The sequence below is a fragment of the Canis lupus genome, chromosome 18 (genome assembly GCF_011100685.1).
Source record: "Canis lupus familiaris isolate Mischka breed German Shepherd chromosome 18, alternate assembly UU_Cfam_GSD_1.0, whole genome shotgun sequence".
NCBI lineage: Eukaryota > Metazoa > Chordata > Mammalia > Carnivora > Canidae > Canis > Canis lupus.
Genome location: NC_049239.1, coordinates 52,311,701 through 52,321,846, shown reverse-complemented (window position 1 = coordinate 52,321,846; position 10,146 = coordinate 52,311,701). Strand labels below are relative to the sequence as shown.

Here is a 10,146-nt window from a genome sequence, read left to right as displayed (position 1 = left end):
TCTCTGAACTGAGGCTGTGATCATAGCTATAACCTTATAAATGATGATAACAGTGTGGGTTCTTTTTAAGATTTCATTTTAGTTTTTTTAAGTGTGCCCAATGTGGGACTCGAACTTACAACCCGAGATTCAGAGTCTCATGCTCCACCAACTAAGCCATCCAGGTACCACTATTGTCACGGTTTTTATAGGGAGCCCCCAGCAAATGGCAGGAATTCCGGGCATTCAGGTCATCATAAAGTGGGCCAAGGTTGATCTCAAACCAGATCGGGACACTGGTGGGTACAAACTCTGCTCATCTTTATTGCCAATCAAGTAAACCTTCTTGGCCAGCTTTTAATTGCCATTTAGCAGTTGAGGTGGGTAAAGCAAACAAGCACCATCAATGAGAGTGGGCCAGGCAGACACCCTGGAAAAGCGGCCCCGACTCCTGGCACCACGCCACCAGAGATGGCTCCGAGAGGGGCCAGGCAGGCCAAACCTCTCAGTGGAAACGTGGGGGCGGAGACAGGACCCAGGGAACAGGTGTGGTGGTTGGAGTAGGGGATCCCATTGTAAGTCTGACGCCCGACCTCAAGGAGCTCTCGGTATAATGGGGTTAGGTTGAGAATCAAAACAACAACCCAACAACCACGGCAAAGCACAGGGAGGGCTGTGATCTTGGCCTGTGGGAGATGTGGGAGGGACCAGGGGCCCGGTGGAGGTGGTGTGAAAACCCACAGCCAGTGGGGGCAAGGGAGACTCCTGTGCTCGCCAGGAAGGACTCCAGGAGAGGTGCTCAGCCTGGGCCCAGGAGCAGGTTCAGCCAAGGAGAGATGGAGTCACCGTGTGGGCGCTGCCCCCTCCGGCCAGGAGGGAATAAGCCTTCCCGGCCAAGGCCAAGGATAGTCCAGTTTGCAATCCCTGTGCAGGGCTGGGCTGCCAAACCCCCCAGGGAGAAGAGGGGGAATAGGCAGGGAGGGCCCCGGGGGTGGGGGAGGTGGGGCTTGTCCCCAGAGGCCAAGGGAGCCGCTGAAGGATTCTGGACCAGAGGAGACTGCAGGCTGCTCTCCAGTGGGGATGAGGTGGAGCAGTTAAAAAGGAGGTGAGGTGGGGGCAGGGGAGGATGGAGTGCTGCCCAGGAGTGCAGGCTCTGAGAGCTCTCTGAGGGTGAAGTCCCTGGGATGTCACCAGCACCACTGGCCAATGAGTGTGCTTCACGGGCTCTCCGGGAGCGTGGGAATGCAGGCAAGTGCAGCTGGGTGGCCGAAGCCAGCCTTGCCTTCCCGGAGTCCAGGGCCCTGGGCCTCCTGCTGCTCCCCGCCACTGCCTACCCTTAAGGAAAGGCCAGGCCCCTCGAATTGGAATCGCAAGCTGGTGCTTTCACCTTGGCCTCCAGTCTGGGCGGCTGGGCAGTGGTCTGGCCGGGAGCTACAGGCCTCACCTGGCCACGCTCATCCCCATGAGCTGAGGAGGTACTCGTAGGTGAGGAAGGTGACAGCGTTCACAGGAAAGGCGCGGGCACTGTTGATTGTAAGCCCCCGGAAGAAGACCCCCAGTCCTTCCTGCCGGGCACTGCTTACCATGCAGTCCAGCACCCCCCGGTACACCCTGTGCTTCAGCCCGCCCATCTGCATCCGGGACTTGATCACGTCCAAGGGGGTGGCTACAGCCCAGGAGGCAATGCCTGCAAAGCCCCCTGCCACCAGCACTGTGGCTGCGCCTGGGGTAGAGGAAGCCCAGGCAGGTGTCAGACTGAGGAGCAACAGCATCCTCCCATCCCATCCCATCCCCAGCATCCCTCTGCATCCTCCATGGCCGGGGCCAGCTCCCCGCCCCACTCCTCTCTGTCCCCCACCCTCTCATGCCACTCCACTCACCAGGGTTCTGGCGATCTGGTGTAGACTGGCGGCAGAGCCACTCATAGGTGACAAAATAGATCCCCAGTGTGGGGGTGTCCCTCAGCGTCAGGGCCCAGGCTCCCCGGAAGAGCCCCCAGGGCCCGTCCTCCCGGCAGATAGAGACTGCACAGTGCACAGGACCCCGGTACCGGGGTGGGGGGCTGCCCGGCCGAGCCCTTGGCTCCGTCTGGTTTTGTAGCCGGACTTTGATGAGGTCAAAAGGGGCCAAGCAGTAGGCCTGTAAGGGAGGAAGCACAAAGACCTGGGTCGGGCTCTGGGTGAGAACAGCGGCCCATTGTAACAAGAGGAAGGGAGTGGGCAGAGAGGGTTGCATCTTCCCAAGGGGCCTCGCCACCCCCGTGGCACCCAAGGTGGGCCATGGGCTAGACCGCTTCCCTTAGTATCAGACCTCTGATGGCGGGTGGCACAGCCCACCCCCTGGATGGCACCGAACCTGCCTGGCACCTACACGGTGCTTGGAGACAATCCTGGATTATTTCTCCAAGAGTAGGTAGGTTTCTAGGCTCCCAAAAGCCAGAAGTGAGAACCCCCCTGCAGTGATTGGGGATTCAGTCCTCAACCATGAGACAGCTCTGACACCTCCCCAGAGTGAAGGAGGTCACCTCAGTACTGTTGGGGACTCGACTTCATAGATTCTCACTCTCCAGCTTCCTGTAGGACACCTCTCAGAGGCCCCTGAGGGGGTCAGGTACTGGGCCAGCCTTTCCTGCATCCCGCAAATCCCCAACCACTAGTGTCCCAACAGAAGACAGGTGGGTGGGGCCTATGGATCCTAGGACTCATCACCTGGCTGAGGCAGATGGGACAAACATTTGGGGTAGTATCAGGACTGAGGGTGGTTCTGGGTGGATGCAGAGGGAAATGGAGCCAGGGCCTAATGTGAAGGGCAGGGGTGCACTAGGTCAAGGTCAGCTGTTAAAGTTCAGATGAGAAATCAGGCTGAGGCTAACATGTCATGAGGGGTTTCTGTGGATTTTGTTTCTTTTGTGGAAAGTACACAAGCTTAGCTCTGCAGCCCCGGAGATGGCTGATGGCAGAGGCAGCTGGAAGCTGGTTCTGGCTGTGATGTGCGGAGGTGGCAGGCCAACTTTGCTTACTTCCTCCCCTCCGGGAAGGGCAGTGAGCTGGGCTCTCTCCTGAGGCAGGATCCAATGTCATCCTGCAGAGCCCATGGGCAGCACCAAGCTCAGGGCTTCTCCAGGGGACATGCCCTTGAGCCCAGGGCTCCTGACTAAGGAAATGGCTGAGCTAGAGGTAGGGTGGCTAGCAGGGACAGCTTAGGGCCCCTCCCCTCCCCATCCCGGGTCCATGGCAGAGTGGGGATGGCAGACGCTGCCACGGTGTTTGCCAGGGTCAGCTTTTGCTGAGCCAAAAGCAACTTTCGCACATCACAGGTTGTCGATCCCTGCCCTGGACTGGCCAGAGTCACACCCTGCCTCTTCCTCCCCGTCTCCACACTAAAACACAATTTCTGCCCCGAGACCTTGTTAAGCTGAATCCATGGGCTTGATGGCAAACTGGGTTCCAGTTGCCTTGAACCTGGTCCCCATCAGTGACCCTACAGTCCCCAGTGGCGCTATCTGTTCTGCTTTGCAAAGAGCTGGTGGGGAGGGTGACTTAGGACCTGGGCCTGGCTGGGCCAGCCACTAGCTTAGAGTCTCAGTTCTCTTCCCTGTTTTCATGGGATGCAGGTCTCAGGGACTGAGAAAAATGCAGGCATGTGCCCTGCACAAGAAGGGGCAGAAGAAAAGCCAGAACCTTTTGGGGTCTCAAGAATCACTAATTCACTTGCGTGAGCCCTCTGAGTCTGTCTTTTGCCCTTGCTCTCCACCCCAGGAAGTGTGTCAGGGGCATCAGGGCAGGTGCCAAACATAGTGTGACCCTCCCCGCCCCCCCGCACCTAACTGGGGTGTGGGGTGGAGCCAGGCACCAGTCCCTCGGCCTCTATGCTCATGCTTCCCCCATCAGCTGGGGTTCCCCCTGCTGCCTGAGGCCCCTCTTTCCTCCACCCCACCAATCAAAAGCTGGATACTTAAGTGCTCAGAACAGAGACCAAAACAAATGATGGAATCTATTTAATGATTAATACCCTGAGCCCCTCCCAGTGAGATCTGTGGACTGGGGCCTGATGAGGCTCGGAGATCTCAGCCAGCTGCATGCTGTGGGCAAAGGGGCTGAGCAGGGCATGGGCTGGGCCAGGATCACACTGGGGTCGGAGGGGCTGGGCTCAGGGGTCTGGGAGGGCAAAAGGTCACCTTAGAGGCAGCACTGAGGCTGGCAGACCCCTCCAGAGGTGGGCGAGCCCTGTCAGCCTCAGCATGGGGCATCAACTCTGCTCCATGGTGTTCTCTTGGCACCATCTCCCCCCATCCGACCCCCAGCTCTCTCAGCCTCCTGCCCCCTCTGCTCTCTGTGACACTCCCCTCCAGACCTACAGCCCAGAAGGCCACAGCTCAGCCAGGCCAGGTCACTGGGAGCAGCCAGGAGCTGGCCATTTCCCCACAGCTCCTCATGTACTCTTAGGAAGGCCTGGAGTCTACAGGGTGCCCCTGTGCGCATGTGTGTGCATGTGTATGTGTGCATACTCACAGCTGTTTGTGTGCTTGACAGCACCTGTGTACACATGCCCCCGTGCCTGCCTCTCACCTGCACGAACCCTCCAGTGCAGCCAGCCATGAAGACATGCGTGTAGCTGGGTGGCTGGGCCCACCGCTCCTGGTGGGAGGTTGCTGTGAGAGCCAGCAGCGTGTTGCTGTAGACTCCAAACAGGACAGAGTTGACCACAGCTATGCTCGCAATGGGGAAGCTCATTCCCTTGAAAAAACCCAGAAGCTGTAGAAAGACATGGTGGCTATAAGGCAAAGGAGCCTCCTCTTTGCCCTTTCCAGCTCTGGCAGGGTCTCCTCTGGCTGGAAACCACTCCTGAAACCTGACACAGGGAGGTTGAGGCAGGCTGAGGCTGGGGACAGCCTCAGCTCCATCATCGGGGTTACTAAGCTATACCACCCAGCCCCGGGTAGCCCCAGACTCTGGGCTTCTCTCTTCCAGGGGCAGCACCCTGCCAGGGGAGAAGAAAGCTGCTTCTGACTACCCAGATGCCTCCCATTCCAAAGCCCCAAAGAAACAAGACACCCACCGACTCATGGCGGTAAGTCTTAACCATGCAGTCAATGATGCCCTGGTATGTGGTCTGGGTCTGTAGCCGCACCTGGATGAGGAGGACAGGGCAGGCAGCCCAGCAGGGAAGAGCAGGGATGGGCAGGGATGAACAGGGTGGCTCCATCCCAGCTCCTCCCCCTGCCCAGCAGGATGCCATCAGGGCAGGATTGATGAGAAAGATCCCCCATCAAAGCTGGGCCCTGCTCTCAAGGCATCCTGCCCTACACATCCTGACATCTAGCTCAGGTAACATCCTTCATGCTTTGGGAGCCTCCCCTTGACTCACCTTTACAGTGTCAAAAGGGTGTCCCAGAACCAAGCCCAGAGCTCCTGTGTGATAAGAAGATGCTATGAGCAAGGCCCCTTGCACCTGGCTGAGGAAAGAGGGATTTGGGCAGGAGAAAACGGGCCAAGGCCTTACAACCAGACTCCAAAGAAACTCCAGCTGGCCCCTTCGCATCCTCCTCGGCACCAAGCACTGGGCTGGGAAGGTGTGGGGACAAGGGGAGAGCCCTGGCCCTGTCAGGAGGACATATAGGCAGAAGGGAGGAGCCAGCCACAGACACAGTGTCCTCACAGTGTCCAACCCTGACTGTCCTGCTTGCTTATCTGACTGTGGGGCTGTGGGACAGATTCTCTGGTGCTCCTGCCTCCCTGCCAGCCTGGCCTCTTCCTTCCTTCACCTCACCACTGCTGTTGAGTACGGAGCCTTGATCCAGACCAGGTCCTGCTCTCCCAGCACTCTATCCCATCAGCCAGCAGTATGGGGCTGGAGGCCCCGAGGGGAGTCTTGCTGGCCACAGTGGAAAAGAGTCAGCCCCCAGGCCACCTCCCCACCTCTGGATCTTGCCTTCCATAGCAGACGCTGGTCCTGGAGCCTGGAGTGGAGGTCATAGCCCCAGGAGGCAGGTTCAGAATGTCCCCCTCTTTCTTCTGAGAGAAATATCACCCAGGAGCTGGGGTGGATCTACGACACACCAGGCCTCAGTGCCAGAGCATGCAGGCCACCACCAGGTAGGGCAGAGGCCCAAAGGGGAACACAGTCCAGCTGCTGGGGTCCAAGGGGAAATTCCCTCATGAGCCCCACAGGGCGGGCCTAGAGAGTGGGGTTCTCAGTGGAGGTCTGCAGGTGTGTCTGGGATAGTGCTCACCTCAGCTCCAGAGGTGAGGGCAGATGGCTCAGGGACCTGCTCCCTACTTAGGCAACTGCCAGGAGGCTCTGGAAAGCTGGCTCTGGGTGCTCCAGGGCCACCAGGACTTTGGTCTCTGCTCCTTCTATGTCCCCAGGAAGTGACCTACCACTAGGGGTGATGTGAGGAAGGAAGAAAAATGTCTCACCAGAGATCCAGCCGGCCACAAACTCCTCCACAGGCATTGTCTGGCAGGGGCGGGAGCTGGTGGCTCCAGCAGAGGAGACGCTGGAGAGGGAAGGTCCCTGATCTCCCTCCCCCCAGCCCGCCTGATAACTTCCCACTAATGTTTAACTCTGCCTGCAGGGTGAGCAGTGGCCTGGTGCCCAGACCTCAGCACCAGGAGAGGGGAGGGAGCCAACTTGGGTGGCCCTGACCTTGGAGGAGGTGTGCAGCGTGTGAAATCTCAGGACAGGGATGATGCACCCTCCCTCTCAGGAGGCCTACCCGCCCCTGCCAGCCAACGATGGCCTTGTAACCTTGCTTCCTGACCAAGCATGGCAGCCAGGCCCCAGCCTCTAGGGCTGCCTTACCCAGCATGACTTTAAGGGGGGGCCAGGCCCTGCCCGCCCAGCCTAGCCAGCCCAAACCCCCTGCGTCCCCACAGCACCACACACCAGGCTGTCACCCACCCCGGACGGGCCAGCAGAGATGGAGTGTGGCCGCCAGGGGACAGGGCCAGTGAGGTCCCCATATCCCTGGAACCCCAGAGCCTATAGGGTGGGAACAACTCAGAGAGGAATGACTCCCAGGGCCTGAAGCCCTGCCTTCCCCCAGGGTAGTGTGCAGCTCCCCCAGCTCCCTTGCGTGAGTCATAAACAGCCTCCCTCGCTCGGCCTTCTCTTCCCTGGGCCTCCTTCCCAGGGGGAAAAGCTGCAGATATGAGTGTATAAAGGGCTGCGTGTGTCCCAGCTCTGGGGTGACAACTATTCATTTCTCTGGACAACAACCCGAACGGACAAGACAGGGACCTGCATCCCTTTCTCTTCCTCTCTGCTTCCTTCAACCCACCTTCTCTGTTGCCAATAGTTTTTTTTTTTAAATAATTTTATTTATTTATTCATGAGAGAGGCAGAGACATAGGTAGAGGGAAAAGCAGACTCCCTGAGGGGAGCCTGATGTGGGACTCTGATCCAGGACCACGGGATCACAACCTGAGCCAAAGGTAGACGCTCAACCACTGAGCCACCCAGGCATCCCTGTCGCCAGTAGGTTAAATGAGTTACAGCCTGAGTCATTAACTCCACTCACCCATTGGCTCCAGCACCAATATAGTTAAATACCCTCACTCTTCAATGTTGACTTGAGAGTGATATTTTACATCATTTTAAAATTTGTGGCATCTTTTAACAAACCAGATGACTGCTCACGCCCCGTGTTTCTCACACCTGTCTGGTACTTTTATTTTTCCTGCTTCCATCTTCTCTGTCACCTGAGAGGGGGCCGTGTACATCACAGAGGCAGTGGGGGCTTTGGTGTTGTCCACACTGGGGTTCCAATGTCAGCTCTGATCCCACCAGCCGAGGGATCTGTGGCAAGGCACGTGCTTCCTGAGGCTCTTTTCTCCTGTGTCCTTTGGGAGGCTCTGGAGTTCATCTGAGGGGTCCCTTGAAGGGGGGACTGGTATCCGCATTCAGGATCACAACATGTCCATTACACTTCGTGATTCTGACGCAGTAGGGCACAGGAGCACAGCGGCGGTCCCGTATACTTCGAGCAGGACTCGGATGCACATGTGCAGCCAGGACGCCAGGCAGAGCATCAGAGCAGACCTGTGGATGCAGGCAGGCCAAGAGCTGAGTTTGCTGCAGATGACAAGTATCAAACATTAAAAGAGTGTCTGGGGTGGGACGCATATGTGGCTCGGTGGTTGAGCCTTTGGTTCAGGGAGTGATCCTGGAGTCCCAGGATCGAGAAACAGGAGCCTGCTTCTCCCTCTGCCTGTGTCTCTGCCTCTCTGTGTGTGTCTTTCATGAATAAATAAACAAAATCTTAAAAAAGAGAGAGAGTGTGTCTGGGGTGCTGATGTAATGTGTTGTTTGCATCAACGGCCACAAGATCTGTCAGATTCTATTCTTAGGTATGCTGGGAAGTGGGACAGGGGTGGGGTCCTCTTTCCAGGGCACAGAGACTGGAAAGGGGCAGGGGCGGAGACAGGGAGGCCAGGCAGGAATCTGAATGGAGGCGATGGTGGCATTAGGCCAGGGCGGTAGCAGTGGAGGAGTGTAGTGTTAAAAAAAGATTTTATTTATTTGACAGAGAGAAAGGGCACAAGCACTGGGGAGGGGCAGAGGCAGCGGGAGAAACACACACCCCACTGAGCAGGGAGCTCGATGCAGGGCTCGATCACAAGACCCCGGGATCGTAACCTGAGCCAAAGGCAGATGCTTAACCGACTGAGCCACTCAGATGCCCCCATCTTATGTAGTTTTAAATATGCATTTCTTTCTCCCGGGCTTCTTTCTTCCTCCTCTCTACCTCCACTCCCTAATTGAGCCATAAGATAAGCTTCCTGAGGGTAGGGCAGTGTCTCACGTGGGTCTCCATCCCCTGCCCCAGCCCAGATCCTCCACCGAGTAAGCACTCAACCACACTGGACTTTGATCCAGCTAGTTAAGTGAGGTCACCAAGCCATTGTGTCCTGGTCTGAGGGTCCCAGAACTTAGAACCTGGAAGAAGAGGCATCTGTGTGGCTCAGTGGTTAAGCATCTGCCTTTGGCGTAGGTCATGATCCCGGGGTCCTGGGATCAAGTCCCACATAAGGCTCCCCATAGGGAGCCTGCTTCTCCCTCTGCCTGTGTCTCTGCCTCTCTCTATGTGTCTCTCATGAATAAATAAAATCTTAAAAAAAAAAAAGAACCTGGAGATGCTTGTTCTATAGCACACTCTTGTCTCCAGCTCCCATCTGAGCTTCCTTGAGTCTTTAGTTCACACAAAGAAGACATGTTGTAATGGGCTCAAGTGTGGGGTAGCGTAGATCCTGGAGGGCTGGTAAAGAGCTGTTCCTATGAGGAAACTTGGCCTGGGTTAGGAGATGGGCCTGCCTTCCAAAGCCAGGAAGGTGGGCAGGGTGAGCCCACTCCTTCTCTTGCACCCCTACCCCCATCCTTGATCGTCTAGACCATTGTCGTGGCTAGAACAACTTCTGGTTCTTCTGGCTCAGGAAGGTGCCCCATGGACCTGTTTTTCTCCCTGAGATCTACACCTCAGGCATACACAGGCTGGCGTTGCCAGGACATGTTGGTGACGTGACCCTGGGAGAGGTGGTTTCTCGCCTGTCTCTTCCAGGCCCCAGTGCCTCTTTCCAGGCTGGGAATGGCTCAAGGTCTCCCGGCTGTGTGTCTAAGATAGAGAGGGCTCATGTGACTGCTCCTTGGAAAACTCCAGTGTGCCTAGCTTGGGTTTCCGGCATATAATTGGAGAGTCGCTGGAGATCATGGAGTTCAACCTCTTCACTTTACAGACGGGAAACTGGGGCCCGCTGGAACAGGGGCTTGTCCAGGCTAAGTCCGACAGGCACCCAGTCTTCTGACCGCAGCGAAGAGTCCGCATCACCCATCACGGCCCAGGGGCGCTCCATTACCTGCTGCGGCCTGAGCCCCTGTGCCCGGCACCCGGAACGGTGTGCATCCCTGATGCGTCCCAGGAAGCATCTCCCTTTTACGGGTGACGAGACCAGCCCCAAACCACACGCGAGTGCCCAGAGCTAGGCCACCGCTCCCGACCTCTTGAACCTTCTTCGCTACACCTTGTCACAGGCCGGCGGGCGGCCCTGCGGGGGGCGAGGGGGGGGCACCCGCCGACCACGAGCGAGAGCAAACGCGGAACCACCGGGCGGGGCGTCCCAGGCTTGCGCGGGCCGGCAGGGCGCGTGCGCAGCAGCCCCGAGCTCCCAT

General features: G+C 57.6%; 1 protein-coding gene and 1 long non-coding RNA gene across 7 annotated transcripts; both read right to left on the bottom strand.

Annotated features, from left to right (window-relative positions):
- Window positions 1–283: 283 nt before the first annotated feature.
- Window positions 284–6,697, bottom strand: SLC25A45 (solute carrier family 25 member 45). 6 transcript variants are annotated; one of them, XM_038563960.1, is made up of 6 exons: window positions 6,399–6,691; window positions 5,347–5,390; window positions 5,038–5,109; window positions 4,548–4,733; window positions 1,860–2,118; window positions 284–1,702 (listed from the first exon to the last, which is right to left on the bottom strand). In XM_038563960.1, exons 1-6 carry the CDS (start codon window positions 6,433–6,435, stop codon window positions 1,434–1,436), a joined length of 867 nt encoding a protein of 288 aa, XP_038419888.1. In that variant the 5' UTR covers window positions 6,436–6,691; the 3' UTR covers window positions 284–1,433. The 6 variants fall into 6 exon arrangements, with proteins under 6 accessions (XP_038419888.1, XP_038419890.1, XP_038419889.1 ...); XM_038563962.1 differs by lacking the exon at window positions 6,399–6,691 and adding an exon at window positions 6,212–6,367; XM_038563961.1 differs by lacking the exon at window positions 5,038–5,109 and having other exon boundaries at window positions 6,399–6,697.
- A 931-nt stretch (window positions 6,698–7,628) lies between these two features.
- LOC119864271 lies at window positions 7,629–10,105 on the bottom strand. Its single transcript, XR_005373636.1, has 2 exons — window positions 9,111–10,105; window positions 7,629–8,022 (listed from the first exon to the last, which is right to left on the bottom strand). It is a non-coding gene; the product is annotated as an uncharacterized LOC119864271 (long non-coding RNA).
- Between the last annotated feature and the right edge of the window lie 41 nt (window positions 10,106–10,146).